This window comes from Myotis davidii, unplaced genomic scaffold (assembly GCF_000327345.1).
Source record: "Myotis davidii unplaced genomic scaffold, ASM32734v1 scaffold734, whole genome shotgun sequence".
NCBI classification, from domain to species: Eukaryota; Metazoa; Chordata; class Mammalia; order Chiroptera; family Vespertilionidae; genus Myotis; species Myotis davidii.
In genome coordinates, this window is record NW_006286300.1 from 62,798 (window position 1) to 87,769 (window position 24,972).

The window sequence follows — 24,972 nt, forward strand, 5'->3', positions numbered from 1 at the left end:
AGGGGGTCAGTTGGGGGCGACCAGGCTGGCAGGGGGTCAATGAGGGGTGATCAGGCCGGCAAGGGGGGGGCAGTTAGGAGCAACCAGGCCAGCAGGGAGGGGGCAGTTGGGGGCGACCAAGCCGGCACACAGAGGCAGTGAGGGGTGATCAGGCCAGCAGGGGAGTTAGTGAGGGCTGACCAAATGACGGACCGAACAGGCTGCATGGGGCAACCAGGTCAGCATGGGAGTTAGTGAGGGAAACCAAATGATGAGTACCAGGCTGCATGGGGTGACCAGGCCAGCAGGGGGGTAGTGAGGGACGACCAAACGACTGAACAGCAGGCTGTGTGGGGCAACCAGGTCGGTGGGGGGGCTGTGAGGGGTAACCAGCCCGGCAGGGAGGGCAGATTAGTGAGGGACGACCAAACGACTGAACAGCAGGCTGTGTGGGGCGACCTGGCCGGCAGGGGGCGGGGGTTAGTGAGGGATGACCAAATGACTGAATAGCAGGCTGCATGGGGGCAACCAGGCTAGCAGTGGGGGACATTTGGGGGTGACCAGGCCGGCAGAGGGGGCAGAGAGGGGCAACCAGGCTGGTGTGGGGGGGCAGTTGGAGGTGACCAGGTCGGCAGGGGGGTGCAGTTAAGGGCGACCAGGCTGGCATTTGGGGGCAGTTGGGGGCACAGGCTGGCAGGCAGAGGCAGTTAGGGGGGATCAGTCTGGCAGGGGGGCCTGTAGGGGCGATCAGGCAGGCAGGCAGGTGAGCAGTTAGGAGACAGCGGTTCTGGATTTAACCGGCAGTCGGACATCCCCCGAGGGGTCCTGGATTGGAGAGGGTGCAGGCTGGGCTGAGGGAAACTCCTCCCACCCCCCCACAATGAATTTCGTGCACTGGGCCTCTAGTCTATAACATAAAAGTCTATGAACACCTAAATGGACATAGTATTTCATAACATTCAATAATAAATCCTAATAACAATTCTTAGAAATCCAGGAATAGAAGGGAAAATTATCTCATAAAGCATCTACAAAAATTCTACAGCAAACATCATATTTAGTGGTAAAAGTTTTAAAGCCTTCCCTTTGAGATTGGGCAATGTGAAAATGATCTTTATCATCACTTCCTTTCAACAATGTACTGGAGGTTCTAGCTAAGGAAAAAATAAAAACCATATCGACTATAGAAAAACAAGTGAAACTATTGTTACTCATGAACAATATGACTAGAGGTATGAGATCCAAAGGAGTCACAGCCAAATTATTAGAATAAGTGAGTTGAGCAAAGTGAAAAACACCAAAATCAAATGTATTTTTCCTTCATGAAGAACAAATAGAATATAACAATTTTAAAATAACATTTATAATTGCATTAAAATCCTGGTAATAATTGAAACTGAATATGAAGGGCAAAAATATAAAGCTTTTTAGAAACTTTATCTTCATAACATCAAGTAGTGAAAAATGTCTTAAACGTGACATAAAATGTACTAGCCTAAAGAAAAGGCTGATAAAATTTAGACTACATTATAATTAAGAGCTCCTGGTTAAAAAAAAAAGAAAAGAATTCCTGATTCATCTAATGGCATCTCTAAGTGGAAGAAGAAATTTGCAACAGAAGTAACCAATAAAGGGCTTGCATTGAGAATTCATAAAGAACTCTTACAGATCAGAAAGAAACAGGCAAGCCAATTAGAAAAATGGGCAAGAGCTTTGAACAGGTCCTTCAAAAAAGGATATCTGATACATACTTATAAAAAGTTACTTAAGCACATTAAAGGTACAGAAGTGCAAATTAAAACCACAATTACACACTGTTAAAGGTAGCTAAAATTAAGAAATCCGGAATGTAAGTGTTGACAAGGAAGTGGAACAACTGGTAACTTTCATACACTACTACTGTAGCACAACTTTATGTACCAAAGTCTATGATACATATATACCATGACCCAGGAATTCCACTCCTATATTTCCCCAACAAAAATACATGCATGTGTCCATAAAAAATACATGTATCAGAATATTCATAATAGCATTATTCACAACTCACAAAACACAAGCCAATGTCTACCAACATGAAAATGGTTAAATGGTGGTATACATATATCCTAGAATACTATACAGTAACAAAAATGAATTACAACTAAACACAACATGGTAAGTCTTATACATAATAAGACTGAAATAAGTCAGATACAGAATAATATGATTCCATTTATATAGAGCTGAAAACAAACACAACAAAACTATAGTGCTCAGGAATACATCCTTTAGTGGGAAAACAACAAAGAAAATAGAGCAAGTAACACAAAACTCAAGTTACTGCTCACCTCTGAGGGAGAAAAAGGATTGTGATTGGAAAGAAAAAGAGGTGCTTTGGGGAGTGCTGGCAATGTTCTATTTCTTGATTGTGAGTGGTATGTGGATGTTCATGTTATAATTCACTAGAGGCCTGGTACACGAAATTAGTGCACTGGGGGCGGGGTGTCCCTCAGCCTGGCCTGTGCTCTCTTGCAGTCTGGGACCCTCGGGGGATGTCTGACTGCTGGCTTGTGGCTGGATGGCCTTCTGCTGCTGCACAGCTTGCTGCTTGAGCTTCAGCAACTGCTGCACGTGCACGGGCTGGGCCAACACCGTCTGTCCTGTGAACACCATTGAGTGGGTGAGTCAAGCATAGAGGCAAGCTCACCCTGAGTTCCCTGCGCTTCCCTGAGTCACTGAGTTGTTCAGACTGACTGCCTTCTACAGAGAACAACACTGGGATTGGGCCTAAGCCGGCAGTTGGGCATCCCTCTCACAGTCCAGGACTCCTCGGGGGATGTAGCAGTGCTGAGCGGCACTCCCCCTGTGGGAGTGCACTGACCACCAGGGGGCAGCTCGAGCATCATAGCGACTGGTCATTCAGGTTGTTCTGCCGAAAGGGTTGCGTACGCTTTTATATATAGAGATTGAGATGTTTATGCATATTTCTGTGCTTCTCTATATGTGTTGTATTTCACAACAAAAGTGGTATTTTAAAGCTTTTCAATATTAGCTTTTTATGCAAATATGCCATTATCTTTTGAATAGCATGAGACAATAAACTGACATATTTCTCAGTTGATTTGGGGGAGAAAGAAGGAAGACATGCTGTATCAGAAACAGAAACTATTGATCTAGCCCTGGTGTTGAGGTGAGGTGGAAGTGGAGGGCAAGTTCTAAGGAAAACCTGAAACCTCTACAGCCCAGAGTTCTCTTACAAGGTCAAGGAAAATAACTTTTGAAGTTGATTACATAGGGCTTTAGAAATATGAGGAAATGTTAATATTGTGTTAAAAAGTGGACATAAACTTGTAAACCATAGGTTTGTTTTTTTAATCCTCACTCAAGGATATCTTTAATTTTTAGAAAGAAAGGGGGGCGGGGGGGGGGTAAGAGAAATAACATCAATGTGAGAGAAACTAGTGCCCTGACTGAGAATCAAATCCGCAACCTTTTTGGTGCACTGGATGATGCTCCAACTGAGACACACCAGCCAGAACAATGTAACAGAGATCCTTAATTATGTAATTTGGGTCAGAATTCTGTAAGAACAGTCCATAATAGACTTTCCTATTATTCTGTGAGACCAATCTGTATTAAGCTTTCCTACTATAACAAAAATATTGGGAACCAAATGCTTTAATATGAAGGATCTAAGTGAAAATACCTCTTTGAGGTAATCCTCAGTTGAGTCCAGCATTTCCATTTTCTCATAAGGTTTAAAGAGGTAATAATATAAACAAGTAGAAGGTACACCAAAGTGTTAAAATGAATAAAGCCTATGAGGAGAGTTTTGATTTCTCAGAAAAATGCCCTTATAAGGCCCATGATGGAGAAAGAATGCAGGAAGGAATGGCAAGGTATGGTGTAGGGGACACAAAAATATTCAATGCTATGAGTCAAAATAAGCCCAAAGAGTTAAAGATAGATGAAGTTAGAGATACTTGTGGTGGTAACTAGGGAGTGGATCGCACAACCCTTAAAGAAACTTGATGACTGCCCAGCTGTTGTGGCTCAGTGGTTGAGCGTCGACCCATGCACCAAGAGGTCACTGGTTCCATTCCCAGTCAGGGCACATGCCCAACTTGTGGGCTCAATCCCTGGTGGGGGGGCTTACAGAAGGCAGTGGATCGATGGTCCTATCTCTCTCTCCCTCTACCTTCCTATCTAAAATTCAATAAAAATATATTTAAAAACATACAAACCAAAACAACTTGATGACACTAGAGTCCTGGTGCATGGATTGCTGCACATGGAAAGGAAATTAATTCGAAGAAATATTTTAGAGGCCAGGGAGGGACAGCAGGAAAGATTGGCCGGTCAGGGAGGGACCACGGGAGGTTTCCAGGGCATGTCCACCCCGTCTGGCTCAGTCCCCATCGGCCAGACCCCAGCAGCAAGCTAACCTACCGATTGGAGCATCTGCCCCGTGGTGGACAGTGCATGTCATAGTGATTGGTCAAACGGTCAAACGAACGGTTGGACACTTAGCATATTAGGCTTTTATTATATAGGACTGGAGTTTGTCCATGGGTTGGATATATAAGAAGGAAAAAATATGCACTATCTAGATAGGACTGTATATAACTAGTAATAGGAAGCAAATAATTGAATTATGGGACCACTTCCTGAGGAGTTTACTTTCCTGGTAAGGAGAGGTCTAGAAAATTGGCTGTTTTGCATAGTGTCATAATTAGGTAACCAGGCTTGTTCAAATATCCCAATGCTTGTAGTTATGATTCACCAGATGAAGATTAGTAAGCACTTTAAACATTTTAGTCCTTTTTTGTGCATTTATTCTTACACATGTAATTCTGTAAGCCAGGAGCGTTGTATGTATTGTAGAGTAGTGGTTCTCAAAGTGTAGCCCATGGATCCCTGAAGGAATTAGGTGGTGTCTACAAGCCCATGGAGATGTCAAAATTATTATGATTTTTTTAAATGTCACCTGAGGATATATTTCCCCAGTGATTTTTAGAGACAGTGGGAGAGAATCGGAGAGAGAGAGAGAGAGAAACATTGATGTGAAAGATACATCGACTGGCTACCTCTGGTAAGCATCCCAATCAGGGCCAGGCTGGGTCTAATCTGCAACCCAGGTGCATGCCCTCAACCAGGAATTGAACCTACAACCCTTCGGTCCATGGCCTGATGCTCCAACCATTGAACCACACTGACCAGGGCTCAAAATTATTTTTATAATGATACTAAGATGCTAGCTGTCCTTCCACTTGACAATTGCACTAACTGTACAAGCTGTTGGCATCTTTGCATAAATGAAAGCAGTGTACCAAACTATACTAGTAATCATATTCTGTGCTATCATGCATAGTTTTAAAAAAAAGTCAATTTCATGTCTTCCATTAAGCAGTATAAATTAATTTTATTCTTTTTAAAATATATTTTATTGATTTTTTACAGAGAGGAAGGGAGAGGGATAAAGAGTTAGAAACATTGAAGTGATAAAGACACATCAATTGGTTGCCTCCTGCTCAGGGGGTTGGGGGTTTGGGGGGCGGTATAGAGCCTGCAACCATGGTACGTGCCCTTGACTGGAATCGAATCTGGGACCCTTCAGTCTGCAGGCCAATGCTCTATCCAGAGCCAAACCAGCTAGGGCCACCAACAGATTTTAATGTCACAGTATATATTGCAACTAACTTATAAGAAACTAAAGCTTGTTGATTTGGAGGTGTAGGCCCAAAGAGCAAACAAATTTATGTGAATGACCAGATCAAAACTATATGGACCACTTCCCTCACTCGAGATACCAGCTCCGTAAGTCCATTTTAACAGGTATGAGTCTGAATCTCTTAATGGCATCTTTAAAAGAGCTACGAGCTGATCCCTTTTAATAAAAGCAAGGATTTTTTCATCTACAAGGCCAACATTCTACAGGGAAGAAGGAAACACAGCTTTGGATCAAGAGCAGATGCTAAGCAGGTGGAATAAATAACTAAGTTGTTTTAGGGAATGTATGAGGGAAAAACTCTCTGCTTTCTTTGTAAAGAAACATATTCCTGAGCTATATTCCTTGCTCTGTGAGACATTATCAAAGACTATGATAAATTAAATTACTGTTTTCACTTCTCTAACCTTCTGTAATAGAATTAATTTCCATTAGAAAAATATATCCCAGATAGTTCACTAGTTCAAGAAGAATGAGAGATGTACAGAACAAAGCTGGACTCAACCTGAAACTTACTCCAAATCAGCTGAGCCCTAGCCATTTCACAGAGATAAATGATAAATACATAATTATTATATCAAGCCAATTAATTTTTTGGGTGTTTTGTTAGGGAAGATTATTGTGAATATACTTGATGACTTGAGGCTATCCCATGCATACCTAATAGTCACATTCTAGAAGCTACCACTTGAGTAAACCCATTGTTTTTCCCTAAAGGTCTGGAAGACTTTGGTGATGGGGAAAAGTTTGGTGGTACTATTTCCTGGTTTAAAAACTTTGATGGCCTCTCAAGGCCTAAAAGGATCAAATCCAAACTTCTGGTCCTGAAATTTAAGGACCTAAAACCTTACTATCAATCTTCCCTTCCTTCATTCCTACCAAGAAATCTTCTATTGTAGCCATTGAAGTTTATTCAATTTTCTCAAGTAGTACTGGTCACCCAGCTATCGCCTCGAACAGATGAGATTTAATAAACCGAACTACCATGATTTACATTTTTGTTTACTAGATTGTTAATTCATCTAAGGCAAAGATCTTGTCGTTTCTAAACCTCTAGCACACCTAGCACAATGCCTGAAACATGGCCTTTTTTGTTGAAAGAAAAAGAAAGAGAATAAATGAAATTGAATAAATGAAGTTAAAGGAACAGGTCTCATCTATAGAAGAGAATGAAAAGGGAAAAAAAGACAGAGAGAAGTACTTCTAAAGAAACATGTATTTAAAATAGTCTCATTTTTACTTAGTAAAACTGTAAAAGTTTAAAAATATTAAATGGATTTATGATACTAAATTGAGTTCAGGTTTTATCTCTACAAAAATCTTCCTAAAAATATAAAGCTAGGAATACCATAGTACTGTCATAAATTCAATTAAGCATACATAAGGAAAACATAAACATTCAAAAATATTAATAGACTGGTGATTTTCTTCTTGCCTTTTACACTTTACCCTACTGTTCAAAATTTTCTAAATTGAACATGAAACAAGTATCTAAATCTATCTTTTATGTAGAAGTATAAGATCTTAGATTTATCAAATGGCTAATTTTAAAAGAAATAAGTTCAGTAACTGCTAAATATAAAATAGTTTATCTTTCATTTTCAAGTTCTATGAGAAATTATAAAAGTTTCCTTAAAAGCAGTAAGTATGTTATTATGTAAAAAAGAGCTAGTATGTTAGTGGAATTGGTGGGATTTTTCTTGCACCGCCTCCCAGAATCAAACTGGAAATAAAACTAAATTTGGGAACATTCACCCTGAATTACCAATTGAAGACTAACTGAAGAGGAGACTTTTAAACAAGGCACAAACCACCTCCAGACTGGTAGGAAGGGCAGGGTTGAGAGAGGGCTGGGCCAATTCACATGGGCCAGGCCCAAGGGTGAGAAGGGACATCTCAGCTGCGGGGTTGGGGTTCTCTCTTTCTAGCAGCAAAAACCACATAGGAAACCAACATAATTTATTTTTGTCTAGTATTGTGTACTTTTTGTTCTCTAAACACATAACCCCTTTGGATCACTCTACCTTTTGTGAACTCTTCACTTTCTCTTCTCTCACATATAATCCTATCATCTCAACACCACACTAATCCTTATATTATTGTCTCTTTCTACCTTCTGCTTTTTATTCTCCCAAACCTAAATAGCAGGCCTCCTGAAAAAGTCAAGTTTCTTTGCCATATATTACTGTAGTTCTTCCTCTCTTTTCTATAAGAATTCCCTGTATAATTTCTCTTCCTGAGAGAAGATTACAAGGCTTTGAAAGAGGTGCTTCTTTTTCAAAAAAGAACCTAAATATTGTTCTTCTTTTGCCTATTACCCCCAAGAGATCCTGTGCCTAATCCTCTTCAGCACTGGCTCTTGCATGACTGCTGCATTCACATCTTCAAGTAATGTCTTTTGCTCGCCATAATGATCTCTGGAAGGGAGTTAGGGAAAAACAGAGTAGGAAATCTTCTGACTAGTGTTATCAAAGATAACACTACCAGATCTCATCACATGGAAAAAGACTGTTAACTATGTGAAGTGACGGATATTAACTAAATTTATTGTGATAATCATTTTGCAATATATACATATATCAAATAATCATGTTGTACACCTACAATTAATAGAATGTTATATGTCAATTAGAGGCCTGTTGCATGAAGAGATTCGTGCAATAGGCCTTCCTTTCCCCTGGCTGCTGGCATGGTTTTGCCTCTGGCACCTGGGGCCCAGGCCTTCGCTCTGGCTGAGTTCTGGCCGGAGCTGGCCCTGGAAACGTCAGGCTTCGCTGCTCTGCCGGCCCTGGGGCCATGAAGTCTCACTGCTCCGCCAGCCCCAGGGGACGTGAGGTCTGGCTGCTCTGCTGGCCCCGGGCCATCATGTTTCGCTCCACCAGCTGGAGCCTACGTATGCAAATTAACCGCCATCTTTGTTGGCAGTTAATTTGCATATCATGCTGATTAGCCTATGGGAGGCATAGCGAAGGTACAGTCAATTTCCATGTTTGTCTATTATTAGATAGGATTATATCTCTTTTGTTTGTTTGTTCTTTGTTGTTAATCCTCACCAGAAGATGTTTTCCCATTGATTTTTAGGGAGAGTGGAAGAGAGAAAGACAGACAGGAAACATTGATTTGAGAGAAACACATTCACTGGTTGCCTACTGCACGAGCCTCGACCAGGGCCTGGGCCAGGGAGGAGCCTGCAACCAAGGAACATGCCCCTGACTGGCACTGAACCTGGGACCCTATGGTCCACAGGCCGGCGTTCTATCCACTGAGCCAAACCAGCTAAAAATACCGGCTGATCAGTACCACTAACAGTAAGAATGCCTCTATATTCTGAGAAAATCCTTATTCTCTGAATCTAATTCTCATTATGTCAAGTCACCTGAATATGACCAACAGACTTAAACACCATGCATTAATATAAAAAAACTAAAGGCCTGGTGCATGGATTTGTTTATTGGTGGGGTCTCTCAGCCTGCCCTGCAGGGATCAGCCAAAACCAGCAGTCCAACATCCCCTGAGGAATGTAGTAGTGCTCAAAGCCACAGGTGGGAGGAGCCCAGGCCAACTGCCATGCCACTCCCGCTCATCCTGGCCTCGCTGTGCCTGCCGCCACCACTGCTTGGTAGGCTCACTGCTGCTGCAGACGGGGGAGGGGTGCGCAGGGAGAATGTCCGCAGGGGAGGCTCATGCCACAACAGCTGCGCTTGCCAGCCATGAGCCCGGTGTCTGGCACCCATTGGTGAGCTAAGTGGTGTTCCCGCTGTTGGAGCGTGCTGACCATCAGGAGGCAGCTCCTGCGTTGAGCATCTGCCCCCTGGTGGTCAGTGTGCGTTAGAGCTACCAGTCAAGTGGTCAAGCAGTTGCTTAGGCTTTTAAATATATAGACTAGAGGCCCAGATCATGAAATTCATACATGGGTAGGGTCCCTAGTGGCTGCTGGCCAGGGCCTCCCTTCCCCTGGCTACCTGCTGCCGCAGCCAGCCAGGGCCTCCCTTTTCACCCGCCTTGGCTTGGCACTGCCCGCTCACCTGCTCAACCATCCCGATGCAGTCCTGCTCTTGTCTGGGCCCATCAGGGCCAGCAGCGCCTCCACTGACACCCGCTGTCAGCACTGTGTTGTAGATGCCCGTCATGTTCTGAGCCGCCCTGTGGTGGTCAGCGCACGTCTAACGCCCAGTTGGTTGAACTCTCGCCCCTAGGGACACTTTGCATATTGGCCTTTTATTATATAGGAGGATGGCGGGACCCTTTGCTAGAGTCAAGTAAGTCCAAGTCCACACTTAGAATATCTCTTTACTTTCCTTTGGAGCTCCTTAGAGCTGCAACTTTTCAATTGATTGCTGGCTTTCAAACTATTAAAACTTAACTTTTGGAGAGGCATTTCTTGCTTCTTTTGGTGTAAATTGCAAAGCTTAACCCCACATATCTACTTACCCACATTAATAAAGAAATGCAGGTATGCCAATTTCTAACAAGACATATGCAGGTGTCTTTAATAAAGCCTAGCATATACAAAATTAACAAATACTGCCAATCACTACAAGCACAGCAGGAAAATACTGAAAAAAACCTAAATCAATTTTAAAATTCCACACTAAATAAATATAGCAACTGATACTATTTTTAAAAAAATAAAAATGTTATTCTTAGAACCCTTGTTCAACTAGATATATTATGAAAAAAAGGACTCCATGGTCAAAGTCTTGAAAATGTTACACATTATATCCCAACTTTGTTTGGCTATGGAAGCCTTTGTGTGTTACATCTTTTAAGAAGATAATTTATGAGGGTTTTACAGATTAGTAAACTTTATTTCAATTATGTTCTTTATAGTTTATTAGCTTACATAGTGCTAAACCAACGTTTATGCTTGGAATTATAGCATAAATAAGTAACAAAAAGAGATTTGTTATAGAAAAGGTATTACTGGGTGGATTGTAAGCATATCATGTTCTGCAGTTAGTCTGAGAATAGCTTAGTCAAGGTTATGTCCCATAAATCTAATTACCCCTTTCAACATAGTAGCAGAAATAGAAATAGTTGACTCTTGAACAACATGGGGTTAGGGGTGTCAACCACCCACACAGTAAAAAATCCTCATATAACTTTTGACTCCCCCAAAACTTTGCCACAGTTGTCCCTCAGTATTCATGGGGGACAGAATCCTGGACCTCCTGCCCCAAATTAATGGATGCTTAAGTCCCTTATCTAAATAAAATGACATAGAACAATGCATGTAATCATCCCTCCACATCGCGGATTCCCAACCTGGTGATATGGAGGGCTGGCTGGGTATTTATTGAAAAACAAAACAACGTATAAGTGGCCCTGCCCCATGCAGTTCAAACCCATGTTGTCAAGGGTCATCTATATTTTCAAAATCACTTCAAAATGAAATTATGAGGATTCAATCTATTTTAATAATGGCAACATGATTATTTACAAGTCGAGAGCCTTCTGATATATGGCTCTCAGTTTTACCCATCTCTAATCATTATTCTTCAGATTATCTTCTAAAAGGCACATTGACAGTGATATTCCTACTTAAAAACCTTTCTATAGCTCCGAAATGCTTCAAAGTAGAAAATTCTAAATTCTTAATGTTGCACACATGGTTCTAATCTACCTTTCTTAATTCTTCTGTCACTTCCACACCTGCTCTAGCTATATAAAGTAGTTATTATTCATAAATTCCTGTTTCATGCTTCCTTGCCTCTGGAATTGTCTTCCTCTTTTTTTTCTCCATTTTTTTAAAATTACTACTCATCTTTCAACACCCAACTCAAATGACTTTTCACATTGTCAATAATGAAACATACTTCTTATAAATGCAGTTCACTCGGCATTTCAGAAAAGCCACTATTGTATTTAAAGTAGAAATTTTTAAAAATTTATGAATACAAGAACATCAGTGACTTTAATTAGAGTCAGTCTATTTTTAATGGATATCCTTAAAACTAACTTCTATCTCTTTTAGATTCAATTTTCCATAGATGCTTACTGGATATCAAATATGTCCCTGAGACAGTCTTATTCTTAAGACTGGGCCTAAAGTCTTTTCTACAGCTAAATGCATATGCATTAGGACGTTCAATGGGATTTTTCCTCTTGTTCCAAAACTGTGAATAATGCCCAAATTAAATACCCCTTTTTCTAACTTCAATGAGCCAATAGTAGTTGCTACTGGCCTCTTCTCTTAGGGCTTACTGAGAGGCATCGATTTATTGAACCAGCCCTATTGTCAATATTGCAACACCTTCCCTCGGTGTGAATCTAAAAAGGCTGAAAAGAGGGGTTTATTGGACTTTGAGGGAAACAGAGAATTTATGAAAAAAGTATATTCCATCCCCTCTTTGGAGAAAAAAAGCAGTTGTATGTGAATCCATTGTGTAAGTTAGAATCAAAGTTTGAGGTCATCTAAAAGAAAGGCACACTAGTATTTCATCCCGTTTGGTTACCTATATAGGCACAAGATTTACTGATTTGCCTCTCTGTTATATGCACAGGAGAAAAGAGAAATGGAGAGAAAGTGTGGTGGGTAAGTGTCAGGTAGAGAGGTAGGCAAAACTATTGCCCACCTGAGTTGTTGGTTCCCAAGAAGTATAAAAAAATGTAACCTCTACCCCAATGTACAATAAGAGGTAGATTTGATTGGATAAAGTCTTGCAAAACAAATACATATCAGAGTCACTAGGTGTGAATGCCATCAGTCAGGTTTAGCTAAAAGATGTGACAAAATCTTGCATGGGATGACACCAATGCTTATGGAAATGGGATAGGATTGAGCTCACTGTCATCAGGGTAAACTTGAGCTATCACTCATCTTCATTTAGCCTGTTGACAAAGAGCTGGAAAATACTGTGGAACAACCAAGAAAGAGAAGTGCCACCTCAACACTGGGATATGCAGAATTCTGTCTCCCTATCACTCCTCCCAGCTTCAACACCAGAGGAAGAAAAAGCACAAGAAAAAGAGAGGGCAGAAGTGTGTGACCAAAAAAAGGAAACAAACCCCTACTCATCTACCCCCAAAGTTTTCAACCCCAGATTAAAATCAGTTTGTCCTTGGATAAAGTTATAAGAGTACTATATCAAGCCCGTGACTGAAGCAGTATGAAGAGAACTAAGTCTTAAATACTGAAATAAGACTACAGCATTTGAGTACTATGGAATAGTGACAAGATGTTGTTAAGGTAGTCAATATCCAGTAGGAAAAGAGTTTGGCATGGTAGAGTTAGAGGACAGTTACTAGATAAAAAGCAAAACTGATTTGTATTTATTTGTCAGCAAGTTGAGATCCTCAAAGAACTGGTTACACATAGATGGATAGTCTCTGAAATTAGTTTCCCTATATACTGGTGTTCTCAAATCTCCATTTCTATTTTGTATAATTAATAAAATCCTGATGTAAGTTCTATTATACTGTGATATTTAAGGCCATCAATTTGCACACTACTATTTGCTGCTCAGTCTAAAAAATGCTAATTGGATAAGAGCCATACTTTTATACCTGGGAAGACACCACTGAAGTCACAGATATGAATGGACATATAAGCATTACTAATAATGGAGAACGTTGGAAGTAGCAACAGATATTTCAAGTAATGAAGTGAAGGAGACTAATGAGAACACAGCTCAGAAAACAGAAATTAATTTGATAACTCAATGCTTTCAACATTCACCTTTTAATGATCCAACCAAAGAGAAACCACAAAGAGGTTTATCTGACAAAGAGGAAAAATGTGTATATTGTAAATGGAGATTATTCAGCTGCATGATACAGAGGAAGGAAAAATGAAGGTTCTAAAGAAAGAGAGTAAGAGAAAAGCAAGTGAAGGCTGATCAGGAAGTGGGGCCTTACCTGGGCTGCACACTGCGGATGGACAAGCATGAATGACAGACAGTAGAACAACCCTTGGATGGATGAGAGACAATAATGTAAAGTGGCTGACACATTGCAATATTAATACATACCGAGACTGAACTGCGGGTAATGCTCATAAATCTAACTGCAATTAGTACAGGTTTCTGGATTAGGAAGGACATGAAAAGGAAAGCAGAAGGTTAGAATGTACATGTTATTGTCCCATTAAAAGAGAAGGTTTAATCTTTCAGTGGACTTATTCTGCAGCATCAGCAAAAAAACACAGCTAGCCTATCTGCTTTAAAAAGTAGCTTTTTAGTAAAAGGTCTCTTCCCTTCCTGCCTGGATGAGCTAAAATGAGCCTCTCAGAACTGAGTTCCTGAAAATTCATACTACAGAAAGGGTTTCACTTTTAAATGGGGTTTCTTTTTTCAATTTCTGGGGAAAAGATTTAGATAGTGTCCTGTGATGGGCTTTACTGCTTGGAAAAAGTCTATCTTTATGTTTGTTTTTAGAAAGGACCCTCTTCTAATCTAATCAATAGACATTTGTTGAGTACTTGCTCTGTGCCAGGCAGTTTTAATATTGAAGGAAGAACAGAGTTATTTTAATATTAATCTAACTATAAACCATGAAGATGGAGGAAGTATTTCAGGGCCACTGGAAAAACACAGGTATGATGATGGGGAAGCCTGTTTCTTTTTAGAGATTTACTGGAGATCTGAGTGGGTGTTCATCACTACAATTTTGTTTTACAATTGAGGGGAAGGGTAGAAAATGTACAATAATTAAACTTTAATTCAAAGTAGTTTTCCAGTTACCCAGAACCTATTGATTATTGGTCAGTGAGAACTGGAATTATCTATACATTCTAGTAGGTCATTGATTATAAAGAAAAATAGTAAACAGAAAAGTGGCCAAATGGAAGAAATAAAATACCATTTTTGCAAGACTTTTCTCAAAACACAACAATAAACCCTTGAAGAATCTTTATTTGGTAATGGTAGACTCATAGATGAAATTCTAATTCCTTATAAATCATATTTTTGCAATTGGTTAAGTTCTCTACATCCCAGGAGTACTGGCAGGACCACCAAAAATGATATGGCTGAGAGTAGAAACAGATGGTGAAAGGAAATAGAGAAGAAAGTTAAGATAGGTTAAGTTTTCATAGAAAGGACAGGAAAAGAAAATAGGGCAGATTATTAAACCACCAACATTTTATTCAAATACCTGATTTTTTAAATCCTACATATTTAACTGCATATATATTCTGCACATACAATAAAGAGAGATAAAAGATCAAACATGAGGCATTCATAGTACCTTGAGATTTGATGATTTTTTTTACTTGTTTCATGTGAAAAAGACTCAGAGAATAATCTCTCTCCACCATAAATGCACACTTAAAATCCCAGGAAGGCTCTCATTTCCCCATGATTTCACATCGTGCATCTTACCATTGATCTACGAATCAGTGACAACCTGGTCTTTGCCTTATTCTCAGCAAATTCCAGGCTACTGATGTCTTTGAGACGAGCCTTATATTTATTCATTTGTTCCACAACAATCAGCTCCACACAACTGAAATGGGAGGAAAAAGAGAAAACTGTTAAGAGCTAAAGTAAATCAAATAAAATATAGCACCCACAGACTGTCTTTCAGCTAAGTGTGGTAGATGTCAGAGGGAGAAAGAAAAATCAACATCCCTTATTTTATGAGCTGGGAGGGTTTAGAATGGTGGTTCAGAACTTTGGCTGCACTTCAGTACCCATATGAGGAGTGGTTATAAGTCCCAAAGCCCAGGCCATACCCCAGAACAATTAAATCAGACTAGATTGTGGGGATAGGACACAAACACCAGTATTTTTTAAAACCGCCTTGGGCAGATAAGTTAAGAGCCACTAATCCTGAAGGAAAGCAGAGGCTCACAAAGAAAAAGACCAAGGTGAAATACAGGAATACTAAAGGCAAAGGAATTCAAAACCATAAGACCAGACTAGATTACAAAAAGATACAAAGTATATATAAGTTGGTAAATTGAAATTTTAAAATATATTTAGAAACATAGCAATCCTAAATAAAAGCCACATTTTATTTTTTTAAAAAGGTTGACACCTGCCCGGCTGTTGTGGCTCAGTGGTTGAGCGTCGACCTGTGAACCAGGAGGTCAAGGTTCCATTCTAGGTCAGGGCACATGCCTGGGTTGTGGGCTCAACCTTTGGTAGGGATAGTGGAGAAGGTGAAAAAAGGTTGACACTTTGCTTCAATCATTTTGTTATCTTTATTGATTTGAGAGAAAGAAAGAAAGAGAGATCGATTTGTTCCACTTATTTATGTATTCATTATGTATTCCTGACTCGGGATAGAATCCACAACCTTGGCATATTGGAATGATGCTCTAACCAACTGAACAAGAAAAGCCAAATTTTAAAAATAAGAATCCTCAACAAATGATGCTAACTTGAACTGACTCTAAAGAACTTTAGCATTAAAAAACCCAAGGTGTCCAGAAATCTTTTTTAAAAAATATATTTTTATTTATTTCAGAAAGGAAGGACTTGGAGAGAGAGATAGGAACATTAATGATGAGAAAGAACCATTGACTGGCTGTCTCCTGCATGCCCCCTACTGGGGATCGAGCCTGAAACCCAGGCATGGCCCTTGATAGGAATCGAACCCGGGACCCTTCAGTTCGCAAGCCAATGCTCTATTCACTGAGCAAACCAGCTAGGGCCAGAAATCTTTTAAAAATAATCTAAGCTTATAAAATAATTTTCTATGTTTGATATCTCGATAAAGTGACTACACTGAAGAGGTGATGGTGACTGGCCTTACGTGGTAGTCTTACTGATGTCCTGCACGCTTTGTAGTGGGTCAATGGTATCAGGGCAGCGTAGAATGCAGGGTGCAAACACAATGGCTAAAGCATTAGCAGACATTCGATTAGTGTTTTCCTGCAGAGCAATCCTAAAAAAAAAGAGAAAAGAAAGAAAGACCCCAAGTGAAACAAAAAGAAAATAGTAGGGAGGTAGGCAGAAATGAGAAAGAGGACGTATGCCATCAAATACATAGTGCTGAAGGATATTCATAACAGTTGAAGGGAGATACTGTAGGCTTTTCTGAAAGCTGTTCCTTTGCCTCTGGAAAACACACTTTTACTCTGTCCCTTCTTTGAAGCAATGTAGTAGGCCAGCAGATAGCTTATCAAGGGAAATCTATGGCCCATGGCTCAAGGTAACCATTACTAGATGAACATGTCTGAAGAATGTAGAGTAGACACTTTAAGGCATTTTCAGATAGTCTTATTTATCTAAAAAGAAAGATGGTGTTTTTTCCAAGTACTGCTGATATTTACACTCAGAGGAAGAGAACTACTCCTGAAGTCTCTTTGGTCAGTCCATTCCTCAGCACCATCTGAACCTACCTCCTATGAATCAGGAGGTTATGTCAACAGATAGACAAACTTTCTAGTTCAGGATTTAAATAATAGGTCAGGCTACACAGTGCCACCCTGAGGCTAAAGTTGTTACTTGACTCAGCAGAGAAGCACCTGACAGATTGTCAACTAGTCTGAGAATTTCTGCTCCAAGGAATTGTTAATTATCTCTTTCAGGCATTGACTTTATACATAGGGAAAAAAAGATCTATCAGTTTTCCAAATAAAAGAGCTCTTCATTTATTTAAAAGAATCCAAAAGGAACTGCTGAAGTTACCTGACAAGATGAAAGATGAGGCGTTCCAGTGTATTAAGATGAGTTCGGGAGAGCTGATCAATCACAGAGTATACACCACGGATTGTCTCTTTCCTTTCCTGAAGACCTAAAAACATTAAAGCAGCATATAAGATTGAATATCCACTCTTATATACAGCATGTCCTTCCTGGATAGACATTAGGTAGCAGAGGAGACTGGCTCTAGAGTTTTAGGAGAGGTAGTTGTGCCTATGTGGCAGGTTAACTCAGTTACCACTTATCTCTCATTGCTTGAGTTCTATTTTCATTAGCAATCTCCTGAGTTTTAATCTATATTCCAGTAACCCTTGATTACAACAAGGGGAAAGAGATGCCCTAGTTTTTCAGGCTTCTGGTGGCTAACTGATCCCCCATTAAAATTAATCAACTGCCATATAATTTTTAAGTAAGTCTTATGGGACTTTGAGAAGTCATGCCTCAGAAACTACATACTTCTAGGCCTTCATCCATAGTCTACATATCAGCACTGAAAAACTAAATTCCATAACCTGTTAAACCTGGCATAAAATAGACAGCCAGCTTTACACAGAGTTCTTAGCTAGATTCACAATTTAAATGATCATAAACCGACCCTTAAATATCCTGTTATAGTTTAAGAAGCAGCTAGGAAAATTCCATGGTGGGAGGAATAGGGAAACTGAGATAAGAAAATTAAGCAAGGCCAAACAGTTTGGCAGCCTGTAGCCAGCTTATAAATAGCAAGCCCTTATCTTCCCCCAATCAAGGATGCATGAGAGCAAATAGTTAATGTTTCTCCAAAGAATGCAGAAGAGGGGGAAGGGAAGAGGGAGAGGCACAGAGGAGGAATAAGAGGGAAGGAAGAGTGCATTCTCATCTCATCCCACTGTTTAAACAAAAAAGCCAACAGTCTCTGAATTTAATTGCCAGGTGCTTCTCATAAATTCTGAGAAAGCCATAACAAAGTATAAGAGATAGAGACTTTCAGAGTTAACTTGTACTAGGATATCTACCAGAGGAATTTTAAAATTTATAGACAGAAAAGTATATAAGGCAACCCATCCCCACACTACACTCACTCTTCAGATTAGCTGTGAGCCCATCCGTGCTTCATGCCAGATAGATTTGCTTGCCTTGTTTCTTTAATAAATTCGAATGCTTTACTTTCTTAATAAATGAATTTTAACGCAATGCAATTATCTGGAGTCACTTGTTTGAATTCATTCATACAAGACTAGAACCGAGGAGGGGACAGCCCTCTCCCTCCCACTCATGGGGCTGTCCCCTAACACCTCTCTGGTGTCTGTGAGAGGTGCCTCTAACATATCCTATTTAATCTTTTAATTTGTTTGGAACCCTAGTCTTGCAATCTGTGACAAGCAACTAACTCAGAAAACTTTTAGGACACTGACATTTTAATGAGACTCTAAAAAAGTCAACATTAACTGCCAGTTTATATTGACTACCAAAAGCATACTTTTGGATCTTCATGGTAAAACCACTAGAGGATGCCTAAATAATCTGTAACAAAGGTGGCATTCCTTTCCCAAGTGTAGGCCTTCCCTCAAACTCAGGAAGCCTGTGCTTACCCATAGCTCGAAGAAATTCCTCATACAGTTCAAAGGTCATGAGTGGATTGGGCAAATCACGAAGCCATTGTTTGAATACACTTGCAATGACGTGTATGTTATAGTCATCTAGGTTTACACTCTCAGCATCTATTTATAGACAAGAGTTTATAGATAATAAAGACAAAACATGCAAAGGGATTCAAATAATTCATTTCAGAAACTATCATCACCAAAAGAAGGCTTCATGTTCTTAATCAGGCTAATTTATATCTTCTACAATCTAATCCCATGCTTTGGAACAGTGCTTCTAACTGTAGTTAGTAAATGAGCAGCTTATGTTTGTTTTCCAAATCTGTTATAGACCGATCCATGTGTAAAATAAAAGATCAGTTTCAAAGCACTGTTAAATTGCTCTAACAGTTTCCAAATGCTTACTCTCAACTTCTGTACTTATCTTGCTATGTTTGTCTTGAACCACACTTTTAGTAACAATGCTTTAGATGGCAAATGGAAAAAAGTCCCAGAGGACATTTTCTAAAAGTAAGGCTGATTTTAAGTCATTCTTAGAGATGAAAGGAGAGTAATAATTGAATTTAGGAAATGTAAAGGAAATACCTTTACTCTGTTTCACTTATTAACTCCTTAAGGAGTTTCTACAGATGAGGTTTAAAGATGAGATAATCCAGATGATCGAAAGGATATAGGATGATTGATTTTTTCACTTGTATTGACTCAATATCCAAGAGTCAAGTTGGCAATTGCCTTTAAACTGAAGTAGGCAGAACCTCTTGCTTAAATTTTACCAGGCATTTTCTGTTATTATTTCCTTACTGATTTATTTCTCATTGATTTTTTCATTAAAAAAAAAACAACTACTACTGTGGGTAGCTTCTTGACTATGCAGAGAAAGGCTTTATACATAAGTGTGATTCAAAATGACCTATTCCCAATAGCAATAAAGAGTAGAAGTTGAGAATGAAACCAAAGTCAAACCCCTGGATACATTCCAGAGCTGTAGCTAAAGCTGTTCACAGCTACATGTTCAACCCACTAATTATCAGTTTAAATAACTATGTCATCAATGTAGGAAGGCAGGAAGATGTACTGCAAACTGTACTTGGAATCAGAAAAATAGAGATTAACAGGCAATGGTTTAGACTATGAATTCTCAAGATTTGGTGTTAAATTCCAGCTTGACTCCTTAAGGGTGATGAGTCTTTGGGCAAGCCCCTCTTTAAACCTCTGTTTTTTTAATCTATAACAGGGATAATAATCCCTAATTCATAGGACTGTTGTGAAGATTACAGTGGGGCCTTGACTTAAGAGTTTAATTCGTTCCGAAACCGAGCTCCTAAAGGAGCTCGTTAACTCAAATTACTCTGTCAACTCAATGCAAAAAATCGGCGAAGAGACAGCTGGTATCTCAAAAAACTCATTAGTTGGGACACTTGTAAGTCAAGGCCCCACTGTATTACATATAACAGCATTAGCTCAATGCCCTGCATCATCAACAGTTCATTTAATTACCCTGAACCTAAATTTTTCTTTGCAAATTACAGATATCATAATCCTACCAGACTGTTAAAAAGGTTAAATGAGATTTGTCTGAAGTACCTAATAATGTCTTGTATAAATGACACACTCAATATATGTTTGCTGAATTGGCCACATAAAAATCAAAGCCTCCTGGCCTGTGTGGCTTATTTGATTGAGTGATATCCCATGCACGGAAAGGTTGCCAATTAAATTCCTGGTCAAGGCACAAGCCCAGGTTTCAGGTTCAGTTCCTGGTCCAGGTGTGCACTGGGAGGCAACTAAGCAATGTTTCTCTCACACATTGATCTCTCTCTCTCTAAAATCAAACACTTTTTTGTTTTTGTAAAAAGTCTCTTTAGAAAGCCACAAAATGATTAAATAAGCATCACAGAAAAGATTACATTCTTCGGGCACAAAAAATGATCAACAGGGCGCATGCAGGAGGTAATAAAAACTTTAAGAGCACAAAATGACTATTTTGTCATTTGGTCTTGATTTGGAGGGCTCCATTCTTACCTGTGTCTAGACCTTGTCGAAGCTCCTTGATTTTATTAGTTGAACCAGACTTTCGGTAAATACCTTCTGTGTACAGTCCATGCATTTCAATGTAGTTTATGAGCTTTTCCACCACTAAAGGAACAGTTCGATCTTCACTAGTCAAACGGGACAGTTCAACCCCAAATTGTCGAGATGATAGCTCTGGGTCATACTAAATGAAAGATAATTTTTGTTTCCAAATACATTCAAACATCTTTAAACATGTTTAACCAATTTTTTAAGAGGAACTACTTATTTCCCTTATGAGCCTAGTTATGAGAGTTGGGGGGAAAGGGGATCATGGTTAAAGCTGACAGTATAAATAAGTTTGATGTTAGTTTCCACCCTCTCCCACTAGGAATACCCCCCAAAAATAATGGGGTGAAGAATGAAGGTAACAGGCTGCTATTTCCCTTCCTGTTAAAAATCTCTTCATGTAAAGGTGAAGAGAGAGAGAGAGAAGGAACTTAAATGTATATTAACATTTAACAGGTACCATTAGAAAATCTACCAATTTTATCTGAATTAGAATTGTCGCCTGGCCAGCTCAGTTGGCCCTCAGACCAAAGGGTTGAGGGTTCAATTCTGGCCGGGGAAACATACTTCTGTTGCAGGCTTGATCCCGGGCTTCAGGGCGCATGCAGGAGGCAAGCAATAGATGTTTCTCTCTCTGTCTCTCTTTCTCCCCCCACCACTCCCACCACCACTAAAATCAATGAAAAAAAAAAAATCCTTAGGTGAGGATTAAAAAAAATGCTTCAATGTTTATGTAATTTTAGAGAAGTTCAACTAAACACTGATGCCATAGCTAAAGGCAGAGGAACACACAGATTGGCCCATGTTTAGTGTTCTAGCTCTTTTTAATTTACTTCAATAGTGTATCTGACATCATATCTTACTAACTACAGTTTATGTGACTGCAAAAGAATAGTTTATCCTTAAGATTATTTCAATTCTCAGAAAAGAAAAATGTGAGGTATTATCTCTGAGCAAAAACCTTTTGTGTAAGTTTCATTTTTGTCCTTTCCCTCTCCTGCACCATTCTTCTTCCCTAATCCAACACTGTGTACCCCACTCTGTTCTCCTATCTGCATCCAATCAGTGCCAAGTTCTTTTAATCAAGCAATACACTCTATTTTTAATTTCCTGTTCTCAGTGCCATCACCCTAGTTCAAACCTGCATCACTGCATACTTGGACTATTCCAATAGCTTCTTAATGAATTTCCCCATATCTATTTTCACTTAATACACTGTAAAGTATATATAGTCTACTTTATTTTTATGTTAATCTTCACCTGAGGATATATTTTTTCCATAACTTTTTTAGAGAGAATGAAAGGGGGTGGGGGGGGGTGGGAGGAAGAAGGAAGGGAGGGAGGGAGGAAGAGAGAGAAAGAGAAACATCAGTGTGAATGAGAGACACACCAATTGGTTGCCTCCTTCATGCACCGTGACTGGGAGCTGAGGATCAAACCTGCAACTCAGGTACATGTCCTTGACTAGAAATTAAACCTGAGACCCTTTGGTCCTAGGGCTGTGCTCTAACCACTGAGCAACTGGCTGGGGCTATAGTCTACTTTATTATCCTCAAAAGTCTTCAGGGCTAATTAGTATATATCGAATAAAAGGTGCAAACATTCCTCAGTCTAACATTTAAGATATTACTTGAATTGATCCTAATTTCTCTTTACAGTCTTATGTTAATGCACTTGTCACTTAAGTGTTAGATAACGGGGAAACAAAATCAAATAAGAGATAGTCCTTATCCTAAGACTAATGTTAAGACTAGTAGTTTAAGTGTGTGGAGATAAATAGAACAGAAATAACAGATTTATTCAGTATTGTGGAGCTACAGAAGTGAAACAGCTAGATCAGGAAGGATTGGGCTGGGTAACAAATAATGACCATGAGAAGACCTGATGCTTAATCTGTTGGAAAGCAAATACTAGTACATGAGTAAAGAAAGCAAGAAAAGCACCCATTAGACACAGAAAACAAAGAACTACAAAATTGGGCAAATTAACATTAATCTGATATGGCTGAACCAAAAATGAGAAAAATCTAACATTATAAAGGACTTTGAATACTAAGTTACAGAATTTGGGTCTTGTCCTGATAGCTAGGGGAAGCCACCAAAGAGTTTTAAGTAGGGGAAGATATAAGTTTTATATTTTTATTCATCATTGATCTACATATACTCTGCTTTCCAGCAGCCTTAAATTATACAAGGTAATATCTCTGAAAAATATTTCTAGGTCTGAGGTGGAATAGAAAAGACAATTAATCTTGAACTATTTATAGGATACAAGTAAAAATTTTATATAATCACTATATAAATTAGGTTATTTAGGTTATTTCATATTTGTAACAGGAATATCATTTTTCTATCTCAGAGGGTTTTTGTACAGATTAAGTTACAGATAAACATATATAGCACAGTACCTGGTAAATGACAAATGCTCAATGAATTGTTAAATAAATAAAATAATGCTTGCTGCAGTGATTAAAACAAAATGAATATTGGCCAAATTTCTTACTATTATTATTATAATACACACATGCACTTATATAATTAATTTATTTAAATGATATGGCTATCGCTAGGGCATTGGTAATGTTAATGAAGACTCAAAAAATCAAGGAAAAATTAATTTGAATATTTTCAACTGAAAAATTTAACTGAGTTTTCTTTGTAAAAATGTTTTTATAATTTTTCCCTCCAAATTAACTTCCTTGAGAATTTTAAATAAAGTTTTATTGAAGTAGGACATACATACAAAAATGTGTACAGATCCTAAGTGTATATAGACTTTGACAAAATAAATGCACACTTGTTATCAGGACCCAAATCAAGAAATAGAATATAACCAGCAATATAAAATTCCCCTCAAGCCACTCTCAGCAATTGTGTTTTACTGTTTACAAATAACCGGTATCTATACTTGTATCACTATAGTTTTATCTGCTTTTGAACATTATATAAATGGTAGAACATGCATATCATGGTTAGTTTCATCAATTTTGAACTTTATGTTTCTGAGTACCAATAGTTTAATTTCATTGCTATATAGCATTCCATTATACAAATATACCACAGTTTATTTATTCATTCTATTGCTGATGGATATTCAGAGTTCTTTCAGTTTGGGGCTATTTCAAACAGTGATGATATAAATGTTCTTGTATTTGTCTTTGACACAAATATCTATGTATATCTGTTGAGTATATATATCTTAGAGTGGTACTGCTAAAAGTCATGATAAAGCTTATGTTCAAGTTTGATAAATACTGTCAAATAATTTCAAGAATAAGTTGGAGAGAACCAAGATGGCGGCATAGGTAAACACCGGAGTTTGCTGCCCGCACAACCACTTCAAAAATACAACTAAAAGACGGAATGTACATCACCTAGAACCACAGGAAGGCTGGCTGAGTGGAAATTCTACAACTAGGAGGAAAGAGAAAAGCATACTGAGACTCAGAGGAGGTGCAGGGCGGAAGTAAAATACTAAGGCGCGGAGGTGCATGCGGAGGAGGCTGGCGGCTGAGGGCACGGATGTCGTTTTTAATCGGGAGGGAGTCTCAGGTTCTGAGCTCCAGTTCCAGGCGAGTCTCTCGGGACCCAGACTCATACGGCAGCAGCAGGACTGTCTGGCATTGGTCGGAACTCGAGGGCAGCTTTCTCTCCGAGGTACTTGCAGCAATTGCTGGGACACTGAGAATCAGAGCCTCTGAAGGCAGGACTGAGAGCAGCCATAACTGCTCGCTCCGCCCACCCTGTTGATCCCCTGGGACCTGCCCTACCCAAGCCTTGCATGCAGGCATTTGTTGGATAGCCTCAGGCAGGGGCTAATTAGCACCTCCCTAGAAATCAGGACAGAGGTTCTCCCACTGCAGACACAGTTGATTCTCACAGCCAATTGGCCTGCAGGTCAAATCCCCGCTAGTGTTACCTACAACAATCAAGGCTTAACTACAACAAGACTGTGCACAAACCCCACAAGGGGGTGCACCAAGAGTGACCACCTCAGGTAATTGGGAGGCTGAGCCACTGGGCCCTATAGG

At 39.3% G+C, this 24,972-nt stretch overlaps 1 protein-coding gene across 1 annotated transcript in view; it reads right to left on the reverse strand.

The window, feature by feature from the left end:
* Window positions 1-24,972, reverse strand: part of MYO9A (myosin IXA) — a 349,884-nt gene that overhangs the window by 13,851 nt on the left and 311,061 nt on the right. Inside the window, exons 34-38 of the mRNA XM_015560068.1 lie at window positions 20,886-21,078; window positions 18,852-18,980; window positions 17,266-17,371; window positions 16,388-16,519; window positions 15,010-15,133 (exon numbers count right to left, since the gene is read on the reverse strand). Of these exons, the coding sequence (XP_015415554.1) occupies window positions 15,010-15,133; window positions 16,388-16,519; window positions 17,266-17,371; window positions 18,852-18,980; window positions 20,886-21,078 (684 nt within the window). The remainder of the gene's footprint in view (window positions 1-15,009; window positions 15,134-16,387; window positions 16,520-17,265; window positions 17,372-18,851; window positions 18,981-20,885; window positions 21,079-24,972) is intronic.